Source organism: Ursus americanus, chromosome 5, assembly GCF_024610735.1.
Source record: "Ursus americanus isolate L20-20 chromosome 5, mUrsAme1.1.p, whole genome shotgun sequence".
Lineage (NCBI taxonomy): Eukaryota > Metazoa > Chordata > Mammalia > Carnivora > Ursidae > Ursus > Ursus americanus.
The window spans coordinates 31,035,736-31,061,027 of record NC_142131.1 but is presented as its reverse complement, the minus strand read 5'-3'; the positions used below and the strand labels follow the sequence as shown (position 1 = coordinate 31,061,027).

Sequence of the window (25,292 nt, the reverse complement as noted above, 5' to 3'; positions counted from 1 at the left end):
ATTAAGTACTTTAAGAGGAATACGGGCTTCTGCTTCTGACCAAGGTAGACTAAACAGGCTACCCTCTAGCATGAAATTAAAAAACTGGAAAAACTACATGAAACAAAGGTTTTCAAGACATTGGATGTTAGGCAATAAAGGACAGTGATTCCTGAGAATCAGAAAACAAATAACATGAGCCCTATGATTGCCCTAGGTTACTGTCTCGGGAGCGTTTCCAAGTGGTAGAATAAGGAGGAAAGCAGAAGGAATCTGGCAGACTCTCTAAGGTGAGGAGTAGATGACAGAACAGAAAGATAAAGGCAACTAGAGTTCACAAGACAGAGGACTACAGAGGAGAGACCTATACAGAGAAAGAATTCGGAGATCAGTAGAAGGTCCCCTAGAGAATTCAGTAGAGTACTGTTACCACATACAAGTGAGGGAACTATAGATGTCAGGGAAAGAACCATACGAAAAAATTCCAGGAACAGTATCCAAAACCTACATGGCACAGGGAAAAATTCCTATTTCTACAACACAGACTGGAAAACCTTATAATTCACAGGGTACTGGTTAGAGAGCACTGGTAGAGGGGAAAAATTAAAACACAAAATGTAAGGTTCTTATACTACGTTGGAAGTGGTACGTTATCTGAAAGCAGACTATGGTAAGTTAAATGTACATACTATAAACCCTAAAGTAGCCACTAAAATAACAAAAAGTTATAACTAAAAGCCAACAAAGGACATAACAAATAAAATTATTTAAAAAATACTCAATACAAAAGAAGGCAGAAGGAGGAAAAAATGAGAGAAGACAAAAAGAATCTGAACTCAGCTCAAACACATTTAATAAAACCAAGAAATGAAACCACGTCAAGTAACTTAGTTACACTGGGAATGAACTTAGTGCTATTTAGTAATACTGCTATGAATAGTTCATTTTTGCCTTCATGGCAAATAAAAGAAAAAATGAAGAACAGATGTTAACAGTAATATCTTTAGCAGTAACAAAGAAAAAATAACTTAAAAACTCACATTATGAGTAAGTTAACGAAGATCATCTCTTAAACAAAAAAATTCACTAAATATTATTTTTAAATCTTTATGTAGCTCCATTATTGGTTTCTTCTTCTGTGAGAAAAAAGCCAGAGGAAGGGATGGGGAGAGAGAAGTGAAGAGAAAAAGAAAGGGAGAAGAGAAGGAAGAGAGAGGAATAAAGAGATGGAATGATTTCAGATTTGGAGGATTTAACATAAACATGCTTCTCTCTAAGACTCATGATGGGGTACAATTATTTTGTTTTGTTTTGTTTTTAATAAGCTCTAGGCCCAATGCGGGGCTTTAACTCATGACCCTGAGATCAAGAGTCATAAGCTCTACTGAATGAGCCAGCCAGGTGCCCCATGGGGTAAATTTATTAGACATGATCATGTGAAATGCCCCATGTTACCAAGATGATAGATATATTTTTTAATGGAATAAAGAGTTTAAAAATCACTTAAAAATCTTCAGTCGTATCTGGTATGGGGGGATCAGATTACTTAGGATGCATTATTAAAGTATACAAGTTATATGGACACTGAAATCTGTTACATTGGGAGTTTTCAGCAAAAGTGACTATAATTACCTTTATCTCTTAAAGACATTACCCTTTAAGATCAAGAGGCTTTAAATCCATTCATTCTCCAAGTAAAAATAGTGGTAATAGCCTAATTAACCTTTATCCCTTTGAAGTTCATCCTTGGAGACAGCATCAGCACAGGCATCAAAGTACTTCTGTAAAGTATCAACTTGTCTACATAGGATATCTCTAAAGGTTTCCATTTCAGCCAATTTTTCACGTAAACTGTGGCCTTTCTGCAAAACACATAAAGGGGGGCATGTAATCCAAGTTAACAAAACTGAAATATATATACTCCTATGATATTTCATCGCCTTTTTAGGTTTACATCTTACTACTGAGGGCAGGGGTAGGAAGAGCTGTCAGGTTCAATATAATACTCCCAGGAATAGACTTGAACATGACTAACTAGTGGCTTCACAGTGATAAGCTTGAAGGAAATAAGACAGCAGTAAGTCTGACAATTTGCTAATATAACATTTAATATTTTCAAATTAAACACTGTGAGGAAAAACTGTAAAAGACTTTGGGCAAATACGTTACTGGGTGACGTTTCAAAGGAATGGTAAGTGTTACCTACAGAACTCTTAAGCGAGGGTACTGTTTGATCATACTGAATCTCTGATTTCGTTGCACTGGAGCTATTTTACAACTCTTTTAAGTAGTAGAAAACAGAGTAATATAAGTGATCCATGTCCACAGAAGTGCAAATGAACTTTGTCCAGTGGATATACTTAGTTACTAATCTCTGAATACGGACCAGCTTTGCATGTATTAGCAAAATCATTTCAATATTCCTTATAGTTTCCTTTGAACCAATTTTTTCTTTATATCTTATCTCATTAATGAAATAAAATCTGATATGTTCATTTTATATTTGTAAGAATCATGATTTTGCCCGTTAAAAACTATTCTGTAACAACATCAAATAAATTACATCACAGAAAGTTTCTTTTAAAAAACTATCAAGTAAATTCTTTTCACAACATTCGGCACTCAACTCAACTTATGCCACCTTAAAGCATACATAACCACAAACCTTGAATGAAGAGGTGGATGTTGCAGAATAGCCACTTGCTCCAGACACCAGTGACACCATAGAGCCATGGCGACGTAAGCTGGATTCAGACCCATATCCAGATTCAGTCTAAAAATGAAAGTAAACTAGGTGAAAAAAAAAAGTTAAGCAAAAAGTACTTAATCATCACAAGAAGAAAAGTTGTAACTATGTGAGGTGACAGATGTTAAAAAATTATCATGGTAATCATTTCACAATATATACATCTATCAAATCATTATGTTGTACACTTACAATACAATGTTACATGTCAATTATATATCAATAAAACTGGAAAAAACACTTAGGAGAAAACAAAAGTTTTCCTACAAATCTATACGTTATTAGTAACAATATTTAGCAGTTTGAGTCCATGTAAGAAATATAAGCAAGCCACTGGCATAAGTAATGCCTTTCTATTCCTAACTGCCACTTAATTTAGAAATTTACTGAGTAACGACTATAGGTTGGGCTAGGGGGCTTAGAGTGTTTAGTAACAGGAAAACTACCCAGAGTAGGCAAATTCATAAGGACAAAGTAGGAGAGTGGTTACCAGGGAGTACAGGGAGGGGGAAATGCGATGGAATTTAACAGGCACAGGGTTTTTGTTGCAGAAGATGAAAAAGTTCTGGAGACGGATAGTGATGTTCAACATGCACGTACTTCATGTCACAGAACTGTACACTTAAGCATGGCTAAAATGACAAATTGTTATGTATATTTTACCACAATTAAAAAAAGGACAGAATAAGGCTAAAAAGATAATAATAAAAAAACTCCCAGTACTATTTCTTTGTAAATTAATCATGTATCCTGACACAGCTCAAATATAACTGTCTCAGTGAAGCCTTTCTTTTTATATCAGGCAGTTTGTCTCCGTATTCTCAACCATTTCTATATCATGATTATGGCATTTACCACTCAACTATTATAGTTTACATTTTGTAATTACAACTGGAGTTGGATCTTCTAGAAGACTGTATCTTTTTAAAATTTTTGTATTCACTTCAACAGTTCATGGCAGAAAGAAAGTTTCCAACTTCAGGGTGCCTGGGTGGCTCAGTCAGTTAAGTGTCTGACTTTGGTTCAGGTCATGATCCCAGGGTCCTGGAATCGATCCCCATGTCCCCGACGATCTCTGCATGGTGCTGCTTATCCCTCTCCCTCTGCCTCTCCCCCCTCTTGTGTGCCCGCTCTCTCTCTCAAATAAATAAAATCTTAAAAGAAAAAAAGAAACTTTTCAATTTTGTCAGTCTGTTAAGAAATCACACCATGGAAGATAATTAATTGAACTTCTGGATACTGGGGTACAGTTAGACTCTGCACTGTAATAACACTTGGGGTTGGCATGCTTCAGAGCACCAATTCTATAGTCCACCCTCGTTGAGACAAAAGCAGTACTAATGATATAGACACAAGAATTGAACATTTGAAAAAAAATAACTTCCAAGTATCTGAAAAACCTGCTAAAGTATTCTGGATCTCTGCTTGCCTTCTTCTGTTACTTTTAAAAAGAACTACAAATAACTTTAGTCCTAGTCACTAAACTTAAGAGGTAAAATAATAACTGATCATTTTTGGTATCACACGTAGTAGCAACAATTATAAGTTTTTTTAGAATACTTGATTTTCAAGATTAAGATTAGGAATCATTAAAATTAAGTACAATGTATTATAGAAACTATAGAAAATGTATTATGACATTTTACATCCTCTGTGTTCTAGTTCCTGAAAATCCATTACGTTTCCTATACAGCTATTGGTTTGCCCAAGACATCATTCTTTTTAAATTTTTTATTTAAATTCTAGTTAGTTAACATACAGTGCACTATTGGCTTCTGGAGCTGAAAGCAGTGATTCATCACTTACATACAACACCCAGTGCTCATCATAACAAGTGCCCTCCTCTAATATCCATCACCCATCTAGCCCACCCCCCACCCACCTCCCTCTATTGTTAAGAGTCTCTTATGAGGGGTTTGTTTCTCTCTCTTTTATCCCCCCTCCCATCTGTTCATCTGTTTTCTTTCTTAAATTCCGCATATGAGTGAAACCATATGGTATGTCTTTCTCTGACTTATTTCTCTTAGCATAATATACTCTAGCTCCATCCCCATCACTATAAATGGCAAGATTTTATTCTTTTTGATGGCTGAGTAATACTGCATTGTATATGTATACAGCACCTCTCCTTTATCCGTTCATCAGCCCAAGACATCATTCTAATTGAAAAATGTTCTTTTAGGTATAAGAACATTAAATTTTTATACTGATTTAATTAATAAATAAAATGTTCATGCTATCATTTTTATGTAAATAATATTAATACTAGTTCAGAACATTTTTCCAATTCAGTATCACTTCATTTAACTTAAGTTTATTATTCTAGGAAGAAGAAGGAAAAGGAGGGAGGAAGAGTGAGAAAGGAGGAAGAGGAATCCATAACCAAAAGAGCACACAACAGCTCATGGAAAAGAAATAAATATCTTAGGCAAAGAGACTAGAAATTTATCCATGTGAAAACCAGTAGTCTCTTAAAATTCAAACTTCCAGTATATACTGGTTGCCAAACATTCAAAGTGAAATTGTCATACTTCAGTAACACTTGTTTATATAAAACACTCCATGAAAGATACTACATTTTTAACTATCAATTTACTAACAAATAACATATAAACTTAAGACTGCATGGAATTAAAACTCTTCTCCAAGACTTAGCTCACTCTACACCACTCCTCATCTCAAAGTAAAGCAGTGTTTTAGTAATGAAGCAAAATTAGTATTTTTGTGCCAGAAAAAATTAATGAAAGGGTAAAGCATGCACTTTATGTAAATTGTACCTCAAGAAAATGGACTTTTTTAAGAAGATAAAACTAATCTATGACAAAAAAGTAGGCCAAGGGGCAACGGGGGCAATGGTTACAAAGAGGCACAAGAAAATTTGGGGGTACAAATTACAAATAGTCTAAATTCAACTATCCAATTAAAATAGATACATTTTAAGAATGTAAATTGTACCTCAATAAAATAAAGAAAAAAAGGTAAGCTTGTTTCAATATAATAGAATCCCACCAGAACAGAATACTAATTACACAATCATTGAGTTCAGAAAAAATAAAACTTTTGAAATACTGTCCTAAGCTACTAGGTTCTTTACCTAAAATGGCTCTAGTTTCTTCTCCTCTCTTTTGACAATAACACTAACTCTAAGTGGAGTGTTTCAACACTTTAATTGTATTGGTTTGGTAAAGTTTCTCATTAAGATTTAAATATTGAAGACTGGAGTTAAAAATAAGAAGAATCTATCTGTAACAGACTAAAAACATAAGGTACTTAAGTCACTTACCTTAGACACTTATGTGTCATTCATTTCTAAACAGAAATTAATGGGAACTGCCTATTTAAATACAGAACCATCCTCTGATTTACAATCAAAATTTTATAGTATTAAAATAGATTTTGGATATTTATTTGCAAAATATTCAAAACCACACAATTTGAAATTTAAATCCAAATAAGTCTACCCTCTCTAATTGCTTGTCAATGAGTCTCAGTGGAAGTAAAAACTGCTATTTTTAAAAGATCTTTTCTTTTAAGATCTTGAAAGAAAACAGAAATACAGAGTTTTTCTAAAGGTTTCTTCACCATAAAACATACTTATCTCCTTGTCTATTTTTTCAGGTTCCATTATTTTAAAACAAGCAATGTTTCCTCACAACTAAGACATGTTAGAAAAAATACTATAGCAATAATTGATAGTGGTGGACATCTTAAATAATGGTTAATAACTGAATGTGGAGGCTGAGAGTTTAGTGTAATTGTATTTCTACCTCTAATAAAGTTTCACTTAAATAAATTCCACTATGAAGCATACAAAATCACTCCAAGGGAAAAGAAATAAACTATAAGCAATTGCACTGTTATTCAATTTAAATAATGGAGATTCATTTGTCACACTATTTCAGTCAACGACTGCACTAAGGTAACTTAAATACAAATAAACGTTTAACAAAGATACATATATACACACAGATGAATCCTCACTGTTTAAAATCTAGTCATTCTGGAAATGTCCATAATTGTGCCAATGATACTGACATTGCATAAAACATTCCTGATGGCATTACCACAACATTCAGAGAAATTTTATGACATAGCCACAAAATGGATCAAATCATTTTTGGGAGTCACAGAATAAAAATTAAAGAACACTCTCATTACTTTAAAGAAATATCTTGAAACTGTATAATTAAGCTTTGGGGTGCCTGGGTGGCTCAGTCGTTAAAGGTCTGCCTTCAGCTCAGAGCATGATCCCGGTGTTCTGGGATCGAGCCCTGCATCAGGCTCCTCCTCTGGGAGCCTGCTTCTTCCTCTCCCACTCCCCCTGCTTGTGTTCCCTCTCTCACTGGCTCTCTCTCTCTCATGAATCAATAAAATCTTAAAAAAAAAAAAAAAAAACTGTATAATTAAGCTTGACTACTTTTCTTATTCACATGACATGGCTCTGATTTACTTTTAGATTTCTCTAAAAAAATCTAATCTATCATCGAAGATATCAACATTTTAAAAACATTTGGTCATAGGTGTTAAAAATATTTCTAAAAGAAAAGTTATAAAACTATTCTGAAAATGGGTAATGTTCCTGACATCTCCTTTGGCTTTCCAAGACATTCACTTTGAAGGCAACAATACTCATCCTAAATTTATAAGGTATGCTTTTTGAAGACAAAGTGGGGTGAAGGAAGCAAGGATGGAAATGTGAAAAAATTACTTTATTGCCACAAATGATATTGTTAAATGTTCTTAAAAATTGTAACATGCTTTCAAAACCTCATTGGTATGATTTTGGGATTAACACTTCAAAGATATGCTGCCTTTTTCTTAATTCCACTCACTGTTCCATAAGAAAAAAGAAGTTGAGCTACTTAAAACCTCTAATTACCAATACATAATATTTTGAAAACACAAAATTCTATCTAAAATTAATAATGTAGAATTCAAATACAGTTACCGTAGGAGTATTTTTCCCTTTCAATATATCTCCTCAAACTTCCTCACAGAATGCTTTGCAAAACTATCCTTTTCCAATTTGCGTGTTTGTAAGCCAGATTCCTGAACATGTTTTGCATAAACACTGAACGCTATTTTTGTTCAGTGAAACACTTAATTGTACATGCCCAATATAGAACAAGGTTTATTGCTTTTAAATACTACAATGAGACCACACCTTTATTATAATATTCCTTTTTATTAAAACCCCAAAAACCCCCACAACAACAAAAAAAAACCCACCATCTTTTGGCCACTAGAGGGGATCAGGAGCATTTTCCAACTAGCAGTAAACTTGGAAAATTGATACAAAGGTTACTACTGGTCAAAGTACAACAGTAACCTCTACACTGATTCCTTTATGTGTACCTTTACCCTCTGTATCTTTACTTTTTGAGAAAAATTAAAAGCATGATAAATTAAATCATATAGTTCAAAGTTATGAATTTAACAGAATAGAAAAAGAACCACTTTGAAAAGAAAACTTTCTCAAAGTCACAATTAAATTTTGTATTTTGGCTTAATCGTGAGAGAGAAACTTACATAATATATCTATCATTTTATACAATCTGTTCATCGCCCCATCTAGACTCCAAAGGCAGTGGTTAAAAAATACAGCAAAAAGGCTGACTTATTTTAATAGCATCCACCTTTTGAAAAGTTTATTCTTTTTCCTAATAACACTTGCCAGCAAGAAACACAGCAAAGAAATTGAGAAAGAAATGAAGTAACTTCCTCATGGTGTCAAAAATCATCTAGTTATTAGTGGCATAGTTACCCCTGCCCCAACTACACTGACTCTTTCCATTTTAACTATGGAAAGAGAGAATATACAAGATTAAATGCTATCATAAAAACAATGGAGCATTTTCCAGAAATTAAAATTCTGAAACCCATAATAAAACCAAATAAGCTTCCTAAGCTGTGAATATCCATACATCTCACATTCAGTATTGAATGTGAGCAAACCACGTGAGAAGCAAACCACGTGAGAAGCAAGACACTATTTAACCAATATAACTGTGATTTAAAATATAAGCTGCAGTGGCAACAATTTTATTTTTGTCTAAGTCAACATAAACATATTATTTGAGATAAGAAAATCTGGCATAACAATTTCATGCCCACGAACATTAAGATCTCATCTATTTAGCCTTTTAAATACTTATGGACCCCCCCCCCCCCACAGAGCAGTAGCCTCCGAAGTAGCAAGAATCCAAGGATAAGAGAAGAGAAGGTTCTAGTATCACTATAACCACTAAAAATTTTACAAGTTAGTCGCTACCTTCTTGGGCTTAATATTCTTATCTTTAAAATGATATGTGTAGTTTAGGGCTGTAATTCTCTGTACTAAACCTAAATACCTAAACAAAGGCTAAAAACGTACATATGCAGTATGTTCAAGGCAGTCCTTGAACCAGATGGAAAAATAAAACACAACTCATTGATAAAATGTACCAGATGAGAAGGTCAACTCACAGTAATTTCCAGGAATTGCACCACCTCATGAATCAAAGAAAATTTAAAATATATTTAAGAAAATGGTATATTAGAGAGGATTTTTGTCATATTCTCAGTGCCTAAATCCTAGCAGCACTCCGGTGAGTAGAATATTTGCTTTCTCTCAAGATATTTTTTCCAAATAATACTGGAAAATAGAACATTTGCTCAGATTAGTCCCAAAACAATTCTTTTCTTTTCAGATCCAGTCATTCTTGCATCATAATTTAAAACCCACTATCAAATAGATCATTTGAAGGTCATTTATGAAACCTGGATATTTATTTTCCTTTTTTTTCTCCTGGAACATGAGATGAGCTTTCCTTCACAGAAATATCGAAACAGGCCAAGTGTTGTAGTGAGATGAGGCTGGAGGAGTTAAGCAGGGCCTTGTCACATGCCCCAGTTAAGTGTTAAAAGAACGTTGAATAAGAAAAAGAGACACTGCCTACTACAATCCAGATGTAGTACAATCCTACTACAAAAATGCCCAAATACAATATGGTACCGTAGAAGCAGAGAGTAACAACAGCTACCCCTTTTCTTGACTTTTCTTTTCTTGACTTCTGACCTCTCTTTCTTCCACTTATAATCTAGGGCTTTGGATTCCATAATACATCCTTACAGCTAAAGGGGAAATTAGTAAGCTACCAAGTACTTCCTCTGTACTAAAAGCTGTTTGACACAATCAGCGACACATTAGGTGAGAAATAACGAGATAACTATCAAATGAAGCGGTTTAAAGACAGTGTGTTAAACAATTTTTCCACCCTAGTTTTAGAAAATAAATACTAAGGGATACAGAGATCTTTCCTGTTTTGCTTTGACAGGAGAGCTAATGAGGGCTGAGTAACTTTCTAAAAAAATTTGGTATTTTAGAGATTAACTCCAGAGAGCCACGTTGAATACATTGTAAAAACAGTAAAAGCTAAACTTGGGATATCTACTTTGTACCAGGTATGATGCCAATACTTTAAGTGCATTATCTCACTTAATTCTTGTAATAGCCTATGTAAAATAGGTACTATTACTATATCCACTTTACAGGTGATTTTATTTAATGTTTTCAGAGTCACACAACTGGTAAGTAATGGAGCCAGGATTTAATTCCAGATTCAAGTGCTCAGATTAATCATTATGCTATATACTGTCTCAACATCCAGAGACTTTAATTCTACTTCTTTCAACTCTCTTTAAAACCAATCCCGAGAATAGTTCTATTGATTAGATTTTATTGCCCCCCTGCCACTCTAGTTTTTAAAAGTAGTATCTGCTTGTTATAAGGAAAAAAATACAAACTACCTTCAATCTTTTTAACTGAGAGAGTTACTCTTCGCTCTCGTGTTTTTCCTTATTCTCTGTACATTTCCCCCTCAAAACCTTATTGAGATAAAGTTGATTATTCCTTTTTTTCTTTAAGATTTTATTTATTTATTTGACAAAGAGAGAGCACAAGCAGGGGGAAGAGTATAGGGAGAAGGAGAAGCAGACTCCCCACTGAGCAGGGAGCTTGGTCTGAGCTGAAGGCAGACACTTAACCGACTCAGCCACCCAGGCACCCCTGAGATAAAGTTTATATCCTGTTTTCCCTTCCATTATCTAATATAATTTTCTCCTTACAATATAGCTTTGTTAGTGTTTTATTGTACTATAATTTTGGTATTTATTAGGGCTATTATTAGGCCTGTAGATTTTTTTGGTCTTTGCATTTAGTATTTATTGTCTTCTTACATAAAGCATTTTTCTGCAGGTTAGTTGTGCTTTTCTGACAATTTCTCAGAAATAGAATTGCTAGGTTTAAGGGTATGAGCACTTTTGATATCTCTTGTCAAGGACTTTTCCAAAAAGACTGCACTAACGCACATTCCATGTGCAGAATATGCAGGTCTTTATTTCACTGTAACTTTACCAATATTATTAGTTTTGACCCTTTTAAAGTGACGTAGATTAAAAATGTGTTCTATGACTTTATTTTTTTTTATTTTTTGTAGAAGTGATGTTTACTGTAAATATTTCAAACAATATAAACAATACTGAAAACTGCAAAAAAGAAAATGAAAATTTAGCCCATTTAGATATGACCAATGTCCTTCCTCCAGATACTTCTTTGCATGCACAGCCTTACATTTGTACATAAATGGTACTATACTGTTTTGTAGCTTTTCATCCACTCAGTAATAAGTTATGGGTATCTTTTCATGTTTGATATAGACCTCGATTTCTCCCCTGCCCCCCAAGAAAGGAATACATACCTTTTTTGGAAATTTTAGGTTTGGGGCCAAAGTCCCAGCATAATAAAGAATCTTCATTTGCTGACCATTGTTTTATGTACATATATTTCTTTCAGGATCTTTGCAGAGAAGAATTTATGGTTTCGTTTCCTCGGCTAATTATAAGCTTACATTTCAATAAACCTGCAAATACTTCTTAAACATCGTAAAACATATTTTTTCTCTTGCTGGGACATTTAAGGGAGCTTCAAAGTCAATAGTAACTGTTTTGCCATTGTCCCCTCCTTGCAAGTAGATAAAAATAATAGAACTGTGACTTTTTTTATCCCATGCCTACAGAACTTCCTTCTGAAAGAAAATACGCATCGACCATTTTTTGGGGAGCAAACCATAAAATAAGAAAGTTTAAAGAGTAGTACTGATACTTTGCTACATCTGCTGCTAGCCTTTTAAAACTTATTTTCTCCTCCTAGAGGAGCGATATAAAGGAATATCCTGGCTGTGTTGGGGGTGAAGGGGAAATATAGTAGCTAACATTTATCAAGCACTTACGATATAATGTAAATACTAAAAAGTATTGTTAAAGATTTCTTCACTGTGAGGCACACTTCTTGTTTCCTTGTCTATTTCTTCAAGGTCCACTATTTCAAAACAAGTAATACCTCCTTACAACAGAGATATGCTAGAACAAAAGACTCCCATTAACGGCAATCCTGATGTAACCCATTTTAAATAATGGATAGTAAATAAATATGGAAGCTGATAGGAGTTTAGTGTAATTCTATTTCTTCCTCTAACAGTGCCTTATAAGCAAAGTATGTACTCGATCCTATGGGAAACAGGAAGTCAAACAGGATTTAAAACCGGAAGTAAAGAATCAGATATCTATCTTTAAAGGATTACTCTGGCTATACTAGAAAGGATTTTAAGAGGAACAAGACTTAAAAGTAGTTACAAAGCTGGAGAATTTATCCAAACGAGTCACTCAGTGACCAGAACGAAAGAACGGCAATGGGAAAATAGAGAAAGGGAATTAAATGATGACAATACCTAATTACTCCTCTATTCCTCTACAGACCAAAGGGATGTTTCTGAAAAGAAAAAGGGGCTAGGAAATGAACAGTGGTAGAATTCCTATCGATAATCTTATCTTGTCTGTCAAGGTCATGGGCTTTCCATGAATGAAAAATGACAAGAACTGTTTTCAGCTAGGATAACATTTTAATCTGTAGGATATTCATTTATTTTGCTACCTAATCTTACTGTTTCTACCAAAGCTATCTTTCATCCTTCAATTCCAGACCAACGCAGAATAGTTACCAGACAATAAAGACCATGTGAGAAAAATCTTTTTTTAGGCTATTAGCTAAAAAGATTTGATAAGAAAGAGCAGTTTTGTGTTCTTTGATCTTTTTAAGAAACATTTTCTCCCAGATAATGTCCAATAAACTCAGCAAGTAAAATTAGAGAACAGTTTCCACTGATGTCAAACAGTTTCCACTGATGCCACCCACCATTACTTTTCTACATCGGACAGAAAAAACAGAATCCCATCTGTCTTGGTGACTGTCAGAAATATTCCCTCCTGATTAAATAAAAATTCAAATACAAACGCTGTAAAAAAAATGACTTTTGTAGCATAAAGCCTCATTTTAATATTTTCTACAGTAATGATATAGGACAGTTGTTGAACTCTAGATTAACTATCTTTTTAAAAATCTTTCTTAGCTAAAGAAACATTTTGTAAGTTAATTACAGACTAATAAAGGATAGAAAAATAAGCTGAAAATCTAGTAATATTCATTTAAATTGTTAGTGGCAAATGATGTAGAAAATGTTGGGGTTCGGAGCCGATAGCCAAGAGAGAATTCTGGAGATGTCTTCAGTGTAAAAAGGTAGTTTTATTAAAGCACAGGGACAGGACCTGGTGGGCAGCAAGAGCTGCACTGGGGTTGTGATGTGTGACTGATTACCTTCAAGTTGGGAGGGGGTTATGGACAGCACAAGCCTCCAAGGTATTCTGGAAACAAGGTTTCCAGGACATTGAGGGAGCTGGCTATTGTTTGGAAAAGGTCATTTATTACTGCCTAGTAAAACCCTAGTCATGAGACCGTTCAGAAGTATATCAGTGGAGCATATGCTTGGAGGATGATTGCTAATGTGTATCTTGGGCGGTAGAGATAAAGGAAGTTTCCAATGGAATTTTTATGTGTTAAAGGAGACTTACAGGATCCTGGGGGATCAGGATAATGTTAAGCTAAGATTACCTTTTGCCCTTAACAAAGTATTAACATCAAGGCAGCTAGGTTCCTAGAGAAATGTCACTCTGACTGTTTCAAGGACTTGTCAATGGGCTGTAGGCAGTAAGGAAATTTAATTTTTTTCTTTTGCCTTTGTTTCTCATGTCAGCAAATATGTGGTATTATAAAAACTTGCAAATTTGGTAAATGCTATACAAAATTATACATTACATTTTCAGAATATTATTTGTGTAACTGCCAATCCCATTTTACCTTTTAAGCACAAGTAAATATGCAATTAATTATAATGGACCAAGAGTGGCCAATTTATAGTAACCTGGAGTGAACAGGCCATCAAATTTTCTTAAGACATTCACTTTGAGAAATGCCAAGAGACTCGAGCAGTTAGGAGTAGCAGCTGAAGCTGAAAAGAAGCCAAACAGGAAAAAGTCATGACAAACCAAGAAAAAAGAAACTAAGAGCAGGACGGGAGAGCAAAAGTTATTGATAAACGGGAACTATGAAAGAGAAAAAAGAACAGAATGAAACTAAGCTCCATTAACTGTAGGTGGGGGGGGGAGGGGCGAGTGACAGAGTAACTGAGGTTTGTTAACAGTAAGAGCACTCAGAGTTAAGTATACAGATCTAGTTTTCTTTGCAGGTAGCGCACTGTAATTTTTCTTGGCTCATGGCAATATTCCCATTTCTCAAGTTAACATGAGTTGGCCTGTATTCCCTGTAACCGAGTAAGCTTAATTAAATTAAAAGGACCTATGACATCAATTCCTGTGTGATCTTTTCAAATTTTCAATATTCATCTGATCTGGACAACTATGTTCAGTGTTAGCAGATATTGCAAAAATGTTTCCCAAAGTGTTTGCACCATTTTACACCTGTTGTTCTACATCCTCACCAACATGTGGTATTAAGTTCTTTTTTTCCTTTTATTTCTTCTTCTTCTTATTTTTTAGTTACACTGCATGGTGGATGGTAGTACCTCACTGTAGCTTAAATATGCATTTTCCTGATGACTAACAGCACAGAGTACCATTCCATATGTTTATTATCCATTTGAATATCCTGTTTCATGAAGTGCCAGTTCAAGTCTTTTGGCTATTCTTGTTTTTATTTGAGTTGTGTAAACTTTTCTTACTGATCTGTAGGGTTCTCCCTGTCTTTTTGACATAAAATGTTGTCATGCTATATCCAACTGGCTACAAAGTTAATATGATTAGCTACCTAAATATCTTTTTTTTCACTGACGTAAAATTCTCAGATACCTCTTTCACCATCTTGGTAAAAGATAAACACCATTCATAGATAAAAGAGCATGGCTGATATAAATTAATGGCATTCCTTCTTTTCTATAGACTTTTACTGAGTATTTAGGCATCATATGTAAGTACAAAATGCAGATGTCAGCTCAGGCGAATTCAGCTTTCAAAAATTCCAGGTAACAAAAACTAACAAAGTTATTTTAAAAGCCCTTGAGGGTTAAATTATTTTTATTCCAGAACACTAAGAAAATCAAAGAAGGTTGGTATTTTGTTTTCCTTGATTTCATCTCAAACCTCAAAAGTGCTGGCTGGTAGTGTGCAGAATCTACACTTAGGTGTTAAAAATTTTTTTTACTGGGGCGTCTGGGTGGCTCAGTCGTTAAGCATCTGCCTTCGGCTCAGGGCGTGATCCCAGGGTCCTGGGATCGAGCCCCGCCATCAGGCTCCCTGCTCTGTTGGGAGCCTGCTTCTTCCTCTCCCACTTTCCCTGCTTGTGCTTCCTTTCTCGCTGGCTGTCTCCCTATCAAATAAATAAATAAAATCTTTAAAAAAAATTTTTTTTTACTAACTGTGTATAGACTACTACTGTAAGCAATTTAGCAACTAACTCCACTGGTAGGAACTGACCAAATTCTTGACCTTAATGAGAGAAACATCCAGCAACATAAGGAAGTTTTTTGCTAGTTAATGGAGTCCAGTTGTGATCCCAACTACTTGGTTTTTCTACAACTTATATGAGAAAATGACAGACCCTTGACTACTTTGGCAGCTGTTAGACTTGCACTTCAAAATTTAAAACTTGTGAACATAAAGGAAAAGTAAAATTTGATTCCATCTTCTTCCCTCTATCACCATGATATGATGCAAAGAGGTATATGGAGAACTGGTTTACTTATACAAAGAATAATACACTAGGGGCGCCCTGCTGGCTCACTCAGAGGAGCATGTGACTGATCTCGGGGTCATGAGTTCAAGTCCCACACTGGGTGTAGAGATTACTTAAATAAATAAAAACAAACAAAACCAAAAATAGTGGTTAAAAAGTTATATTTGCATTCTTAAGTCTTTGCCAAGTAAATCAGACTCAAAATGCAAAGGTAAGTTTATATGATAATCATTTATAAAGCAGACAAGTATAGAATCTCTAGTATCTGTTGAGAACGTTTTCTAGTATTAAGAGTTGACTAAATACAGCAGAGATAATATGACTTTATATGACCTTGATATTTAAGAAGTGCTAAGAACTAACAAGTATATTCTGCCATCTAGCTACTTTAGAATAGTTTCCTAATAAGCTTATGTCACATTTAAGACAAATGAAACTAAAGTTGTCAAATAAAAACTGCTCTTAAAAATAAAGAAAAAGCACCAAAATCAAGTTGACTCTGTGACAGCATGGGAAAAATTATTTCATTATGCCAAAGAACACCATAGTTTTTAGGAGGTGTTTAACATGAGTCTTGGGTATCATTTAGGTACCTCAACCATAAGAATATTTTGGTAAGAAACTTTTTTCATACTCCATCTCATTTCAAGCAAAATACGTAATTTCTTTTCAAAAATTGTTTTCCACCTCATTTCCTCAGAAATCCCTAAATGAAGGCCCATGTGATGACATCAGAAGAGAAAAAGGCCCATTGTTCGAAGTGTCTTATGTTATCCTAAGGGCAAGCGGTGTAATGAGGAAGTAACTGTAAATGGAACTGTATGAGCTGGAAGGACGGGATCTCATCAACTTTGAAGTAGTTTAGTTTTTCTTGTTTTAGTGTGTGTGTGTGTGTGTGTGTGTGCGTGCGCGTGCACGCACGTGTGTGTTGTGTGGGTACATGTTTTGCACCTGCTAAATGACCAAAACAGGTGTTTCAACTACAACTCCGTGAAACCCAAACAAATAAGTACAGACAAGCCTATGAATGAGTAAGTACAAAGTTCTTTTAAGTCACACTCAGGATTGGTATTGTGAACTTACACCTTTCCCTATTCCTTGTTTTATCATAATCAACTAAAATAGCTAATTATGCAGATTTGATATCACATGTTTATTTAGTCTACATACCACTTAGTTTTTTTGTTAAACATTTTATTTATTCATTTGAGAGAGAGGCAGACAGAGAGAGCGAGCATGGTGGGGGGGGAGGCGGGCAGAGGGAAAAGGAGCAGCAGACTCCTCGCTGAGCAGGGAGGGAGCCCATGCAGGGTTCCATCCCAGGACCTTGAATTGAGATCATGACTTGAGCTGAAGGCAGATGCTTTAACTGACTGAGCCAACCACGTACCCTTTCTTCACACTTTAAATAACAAGAATGTGGCTTATACATTTATATAAGCAATACTTTCTAAAGGCTTATTATTAAATAGCTTCCTATTCAAAAAAATTAAATGATTTACAAATGTTTACACTATTAAATTACCCAAATGGCTACAGATGACTACAAAAAATAACACTGAAGCTTCTAAATATTAGGGTTATACGTCCAATATTATTTCAAAAACCTTTTATTCAGATCATACAAAACGCATTCAATATGAAGCAAATCCTAAGTAGAAAAATAGAGATTTGTTTTATTTAAAAAAGGGCATATTTTGTTTTAATTAACAATGAAGAACATTTGTTGGTATGCCTCTCAACTTGCTAGATGGAGTGCTGCCCAACTCATGAATCATTTAATAAAGCCAATTAGATCTTCCAAAAAAAAAAAATTAAAAATATTCATTATTACAAATTTCCTTAGAACAATCAAGTGTTAGAAAAAAATTATTTCAAAAATTTATATCTGTACTGCTTTAATCTTTACCACCCAAATAATGTTCAACTTTTTCATAACACGTTACATCTCAAAACTTTTTTAAAGGTGTTACTACCAGTCTCTTGCCTAGTCCTCCATGGACGGGTAAACATTGGAGCCCCTACCTTGTGCTGTTCGATGGCATCTATCCACTGTTGTCTGTGATCTGGATCCTGAGCACGAAGATACCAAACGCTATCATTTACACTAATATCAAATCGACATTCATCAAAATCATGAGGCTGTGGAGAAAATGAAAAGCAAAGCTAATTACATTCTTAGAAGTGTTATACCCAAGAGCAAAAACATGGACATATCCATTCTGGCTGGGGGGAGACTCCTGTTAAATTTTTATTTTTCTACTCAAATAACTTTTTTGAAGATGTCTCAGATAAAGGGCACAAGAGCATAGTTACCAAAAAAAAGTTTCATCCAACTATTACTACTAATGAGTTGATTCATAAATATATTTCAAAAAACATAGCTAATATTTTCATCGAATGCTTTGAGTTAGCTTAACTAGTGGGAACGTCACCATAAGCACAAAAAAACCCACCAAAATAAGTTTTAGGGAAGGTGTTTATTACTTTTTTCCCTGCCTCCATTATTCAAAAGTAAATTCTCATCATGAATAGTTGTAGTTCATTAAATGTGATAAACATAGTTACATTCTATCACAAGATAATGTTAACATTTCCTTCAAAGTATTTCAACTTCTAACTTTTTAAATGTCTTTGATAATAACAGTCAGGAGAGCTTCCAATGAAAAGCAAAGATAAAATAAACATTACATCAGACCTATGTTAGATAGAAGAAACTGCCCACATCAAAAAGTAAACATCTACTGAAAATATCAATTATTTGGTTCAGTCTTTTACATTCTTCATAAGAATATATAAAATGAATATTTTATATCCTTGATTTTTGTTCAGTAAATGAATTCAAGTATGACAGGATCGTATCACATATACCACCTCTTCTTCTACCACAGTATAGAGAGTCAATCAATTTCTTCTTCTGTGAATAATCTTATTCTCAGAGGGGAGAAAGTCCTCTCTGGTCAATGTAATAATAAACTTATTTGATGAACTGAATCTACATATTGTGCTTCCAAGAGTTATTATTTATTCTTTCCTCCTTTTAACAGCATCAATCTTTTATGTTCTTATCTGTTTAGCAAAAACACTGTAACTCCACAGTGTTCTTTCGATTAAGGAACAGTTTCTCTTTTAAGGTTAAAACAACAAATCATGGCTCTGCCTGGCTGAAGGATATAAGTTAAGCATTTTCTGAATCACAATGTGCTCGACATCATAGTTCCGACTATGGTGGGAGGTAGAATATAATAGAAAGAAGAAAAAGGAAAATACAAGAATGCATACCCTGCCTTCAGTAATTATGAGTACAGAAACACACAGACAACACTTAAACACTCATCAAAACAATAATGACTATAAATTTAATGAAATGCTAAATATTCAAGCCTTAAGAATAGAATCCAGTTACTGAAAGAGGTTCCTTGGAGGAAGCGAAGAACATACAATATCTGAAGAACCAAGTAAATAATTTAACTGATCAGTCATAGCCGAGAAGTTTTTAAACTTTCACTTCATAATCACTTTCATTATATTTCTAGTTACCATTCCTGAAAATGTTGCACAGTTTGTATTGTTGTTTAGTAACCTCATTAAAGCTTTAGAAAATAAAATAAATATTAGTTTAAAATTTACTAGTTTTTCCAGCAAACACTTTGTTCTCTTTGACATCTTCAAAACCTCACAATCTTCCAGTGAGTACAGTGCCACATTTAAAATATTTCTGAAAACAGAAGCCCACCACTAGGCTTCCTATGGATATGTGTGACTTAATAAAATCTAAAATCAGTACATAAAATCTGCCAAACTTCTAAATCTGCCAAATATACCAATTATGATCTCTTCTCCCTGTTTCAAAGTTCAGAAATGTGGAAAATGTCAAGCTTTTGATAGAGCTGCACAGAAATAGAATAAAATGATAGTCTAAAAAGCTGGAATTAAAGAATTTGATAACTTCAATTGAATGTCACCCGTGACTATGAGATGCAGTATCTCTATACTTTTACACAGAGATGGTACTGGACAGAAAATGTACAAAAGGTAGCCAGTTCTACCATCAACAATCTGACAGGTTGGTGGCATAAAAGAGGGATGCACCAATTGTCAGGTGATACGCAGTCCGTAAACACAGAAGCCTTGAGTTCCCAAAATGTGTAAAAGTGAGGCAAGCTAAGTCTACAGGGCAAAGAAAATGACAGACTTCTTCAGAGGGTATGTTTCCGAGAATACTGAAGTCTAGACAACCAAACTCACAACATGTGTCAACACACATACAACATCCCCCAACATATAGCAGATAATTGCTTGATTCAAACACAACTGCAATGAACACAAGTCAGATTACTTTACTCTCCCAAAAACCAAGTTGTGTCCCCACTGAAAATGCATGCTATAGAAGAAAGCCAACAACAGAAAGGAAAATATAGGGGTACTTTACCCTGTCAAAATTCATTGTTAGGGACAAAAAAATTTATCAAAAGGTGAAGTGGTACTTATATCTACTGTGTTGGTTTACCTTAGTCAGTTCTTTGGGCTTCTAAAACAAAAATACCATTGGGTAGCTTAAACAGAAATTGCTCACAGTTCTGGAGGCTACAAGTCCAGATCACACTGTCAGCATGGTAGGGTGTTTGTGAGGACCCTCTTCCTAGTTTGCAGATGGCTGCCTTCTAGCTGTGTCCTCATACAAAAGACAGACAGCTCTTTGGTCTCCTCATCCCCTCAGAAGAGTGCCAAGTTCATCATGTTGGCTTCACTCTCGTGATCTTATCTAAACCCAATTATCTCCCAAAGGCCTCACCTCTGAATACAATCACAATGAGAAATTAAGCTACAACAATGAATTTTGGGAGGACACAAACATTCAGTCCAAAGCTTCCACTATCTTTCAAAATAACTTTATACGAACAAGAGGCATAATCCACAAAGAAAAATAAAGAAAAATTTCCAACTCTATTTATTTATGATTGTATTTATTTATTTGAGAGAGAGAGCGTGCACACACGCAAGCGGGAGGAGAGGCAGAGAGAGGGGGAGAGGGACAAGCAGACTCCCGCTGAGCAGGGAGCCCAACGCTGGGCTCCATCCCAGAACCATGAGATCAAAGTCAGACGCTTAACCAACTGAGCTACCCAGGCACCTCTTGACAAGATGTAAAAGTGGAATGTGGTAATTGAATTAGCAGGCTTGAGAAAGCTGAAAATTAAATATCTACAAGAAAAAAGAAATCAAGCCGATTTGTATGCAATGATGGAAAAGCAAGGGAACTGGAGGCATCAAGTAGCCATAAAGGTAAATGCAAGGGTGTAGCTGAAAAGAAAATTGATCAAGAGTCATTAAAAGATGCAACTAAACCCCTGTAACCCCAAGCATTGGTGACGACTCACCTACCACTGTGCAATATTAGAGGCCCCACCCTTACCTCTCAGAGAGATGACATCAGACAGGTTTAAGAAGTAGGGACAGTCCTACACAGCAGTGGGTGTGGGGAAAGGAAAAAAAAAGCAGATACGGAAGTATTCATATCAACAAAGTATTCATTTCTTTCCCCTATCTGACTCCCAGAGAGCTAGCACCCACACTTGTTCCTTCTCTCCCCTTCCGCCTGTTGGAAGATTCTTCTACGAGAAAATTAAGCAGTCCAAGAAATAAGGCATATAATGATATTTAAGGGTTATACACCCAGGTACTTCATCAGAATGATAGTTCTAAAGCATGAAGATAAATAAAAATTTACGTTTCAAATCTGGTAGATATGTGTCACCAGAATGAGAGGGTAACCAAGAGAATTAAGAAGCATTTGAGATCCAGGAAAAGCAGCAGCAAAGGGATTTCCCAGGAAGACAACAAGGAAAATACCAGAAGCAGAGTTACGGAGAAGGTGCAAAAGTCTACATTAGTAAAGTATAACAGGGTGCTTTAGAAAAGATTTCTCTGGTGGAGGCAAGAGTAGAATGAAAATAATATTTAAAAGGTTAAACTCAGTGGACAGAATTTAAGAAGACTTAGAAATTCAAAGAAAGTCAACCACATTTTTAACAAACTTTATCATTTATAGTAAACTTTATCCATTTGAATCACTGCCACAATCAAGATGGAAAGGTTTTCATTTATGTGACCCCTTCTAAAGATCCCTCATCCTCTCTATATAACATCCCTTCCTTTGACAACACCTTCCAGAAATCAGGGATCTGCCTTCACCTGTTATTAGTTTGCATTTTTAAATAAATTTATGTAAATGAAATCAGTATGTACTCTTTTGTGCCTCAGTGGTTTTAGTCAGTATAACTATATATATATATATAGTTATCCATTTTGATGTGTCTTACCAGTAATTAATTCTTTTTATTGCTGAGTAGAATTATAATGAATATAACATATTTTGCTTTTTCACCTCTTGATGAAAAATTTTTTTCCACCTTTTTGTTCTTTTGAAAACCTCTGTTGTGAAAATTCACATCTTTGTATGGATATCTATGTTCACTTCTGACCTAGGAGTGGAATGCCTAACTCACAAAGTAGGTATACATTTAAGGAATTGCCAAAAATGGTTGTACCATTTTACATTCTCACCAGCAGTCTATCAAAATCCAGTTACTCCACATCCTTGTTTGGGCTTACTTTTGAAATCTACTCTGTTCCGCTGATCTAAATGTCTGTTCTTGGGAGCACGTGGCTGGCTCAGTCAGTAGAGCATGCAACTCTTGATCTGCGGGTTGTAAGTTCAAGTCCCACGTTGGGTGTAGAGAATACTTAAAAATAAAAGCTTTAAAAAAAACATGTCTATTCTTACTCCAAAAATGTTAGATTATTGCTGCCTAATAGTCTTGAAATCATGTAGTGTTAAATCCTCAAACTTTACTTCCCTTTAAAAAACTGCTTTGGATAATCTAGGTAGTTTGCATTTACTATGTATTTCCAGATTTAGTACCAGGTTGTAGTAATTCCACAGGTTTTCCACAGGTTAATATGGGACGGTGTGATCTCTTAACAATATTGACCCTTCCAATCCATGGACATTTCTCCAGTTATTCACATCTTCTTTATCTCTGCAATCTCATTCAGCCTGTATTATACAGGTACAATGCACAATGACAGAGACTGATTCCTAAGCATTGTGTTTTTTATATTACTGTACATGGAATTTTTTTAAAAATCTTATTGCTGGGGCGCCTGGGTGGCTCAGTCGTTAGGTGTCTGCCTTCGGCTGAGAGTGTGATCCCAGAGTCCTGGGATCGAGCCCCACATCAGGCTCCTCTGCTGGGAGCCTGCTTCTTCCTCTCTGACTCCCCCTGCCTGTGTTCCCTTTCTCACTGGCTGTCTCTGTCAAATAAATGAATAAAATCTTAAAAAACAAATCTTATTGCTTATAGTATATAATACATCTCATGATTGTATATTGACCTTATATTCTACAGTTGTGCAAAAGTCACTTAGTACTTCTACCAGCTGTTTAAATAATACAATATACCTAAGGAATCTACAAAACATTGATGCATCTGCAAATAGTTTTTCTTCTGCCTTTCTGATCTTTATGCCTTTTTATATCTTTTTTCTTGCCATATTCAAATGACTAAGATGTTCAAAACAAGGTTAATGTTGAAGTGGTAAGGGCAGACATCCTTGCCCTGACCTTAATCTTAGGAGATAGCATAAAATATTTCACCATTAAGTATGATGTTAAACTGTGTGTTTTTGTAGATGCCCTCCATTGGGCTGATTTTCCTTTCTACTTCTAGTTTCCTAAGAAATTTTTTTTCAATTTAAATGAATGTTTGATTTTGTCAAAAGCTTCTTTTTTTTGCTCTGCATCTACTGAAATTTGTTATGAATTCTTGTCTTTAGTTTGTTAAAATGGCAAATTACAGTGACTGATTGAAAACATTAAATTAACCTTGAATTCCTGAGATAAAGTCCATTTGGTCATGACATATAATCCTTTTTTTTTCTTTCGTCCCAAGGGGGTGCACCATTCCTGGAGATACTACGGTACAAGGTCGATGCTTGTATGGATGGAGCAAGCTCCTATTCCATCTTTCTGCTCCAAAATCCATTTACTATATTGTCCTTGGATAGAGGATGTATCAGACATTAAAATGGTAAGAACAGATACTACACATTATCTCAGCCAAAAAGCTGAGAAGTTGGGGCGCCTGGGTGGCACAGCGGTTAAGCGCCTGCCTTCGGCTCAGGGCGTGATCTCGGCGTTATGGGATCGAGCCCCACATCAGGCTCTTCAGCTATGAGCCTGCTTCTTCCTCTCCCACTCCCCCTGCTTGTGTTCCCTCTCTCGCTGGCTGTCTCTATCTCTGTCAAATAAATAAATAAAATCTTAAAAAAAAAAAAAAAAGCTGAGAAGTGATACATAAACCTTTTTATATACATACTGATTTAATATTTTGTAAACAAATATGGTATTTATGTCCACCATAGAGCTGCAATTTTCTTGTGATGTCCTTAATAGGTTTAGGTTTCACAGTTATGCTGGCAACTAACAAGTGCTGGAAAGACTTTGTAAGATATTGGGACTATTTCTTTGAATGTATTAAAGAACACACCCGTGAAGTCAATGTGGGCATGTTCTCTTGGTGGAGGGGGTAGTAGCAACTTCAGTTTTTTAGACCTTGGCTTATGCAGATTTTTTGTATCTTAAAAGCATTAAAACGGAAAAAATAATCCTATAATTACCGATATATATTCACTTTTTCTGATACTCTTCATTAGTTCCTAAAGATCTCAGTTTGCCTCTGGGACGTACTTCTCTTCAGCCTGAAAAAGTTCCATTAGCATTTCTTGTAGTACAAGTCTGCCCATGTTCTCTTAGTTTTCCTTTATCTAAAAGTATTTTTATTTTACTTCATTTCTGAAGAATATCTTCACTGAATACAGAATTCTGGAATGATGTTTTTTTTTTTCTTTCATTCCATCTTCTGGCCTCCATGATCTTACCGAGAAGTGTACAGCAGTTTGAATCTCCCCATTTATGTGTCATTATCTCTAGTTACGTTCAAGATTTTTTTTATCTTTGGGGGCGCCTGGGTGGCTCAGTCGTTAAGCGTCTGCCTTCAGCTCAGGTCATAATCCCAGGGTCCTGGGATCAAGCCCCGCATCGGGCTCCCTGCTCCGCTGGGAGCCTGCTTCTTCCTCTCCCGCTCCCCCTGCTTGTATTCCCTCTCTCACTGGCTGTCTCTCTCTCTGTCAAATAAATAAATAAAATCTTAAAAAAAAAAAGTTTATCTTTGGTTTTCAGCAGTTTGACTATGATAGGTTAGGTTTCTGTGTGTCCTGTTGTTTGCTGAGCTTCTTGAATCTGTAAATTTATATTCTTCACCAAATTTTGAAAAGTTTTACTATAATTTCTTCAAATATTTTTTTCACTTTCTTTTCTTTCCTCTCAAGACTCCCAAAAACCCATTTAATTTTGCTCATTTAAAACAAAAACAAAAAAAAAAC

At 35.1% G+C, this 25,292-nt stretch overlaps 1 protein-coding gene and 1 non-coding gene across 4 annotated transcripts in view; both read right to left on the bottom strand.

Moving 5' to 3' along the window:
- The window catches only part of CERT1 (ceramide transporter 1), a 98,583-nt gene that overhangs the window by 46,035 nt on the left and 27,256 nt on the right, over window positions 1–25,292 (bottom strand). For all 3 annotated transcript variants that reach the window (XM_087862064.1, XM_045809737.2, XM_045809736.2), the window contains 3 exons: window positions 17,871–17,987; window positions 2,645–2,752; window positions 1,703–1,841 (listed from right to left, as the gene is read on the bottom strand). In XM_087862064.1, the coding sequence (XP_087718190.1) occupies window positions 1,703–1,841; window positions 2,645–2,752; window positions 17,871–17,987 (364 nt within the window). The remainder of the gene's footprint in view (window positions 1–1,702; window positions 1,842–2,644; window positions 2,753–17,870; window positions 17,988–25,292) is intronic.
- On the bottom strand, window positions 23,799–23,987 carry LOC123800265 (U2 spliceosomal RNA). Its single transcript, XR_006781873.2, has one exon. It is a non-coding gene; the product is annotated as a U2 spliceosomal RNA (small nuclear RNA).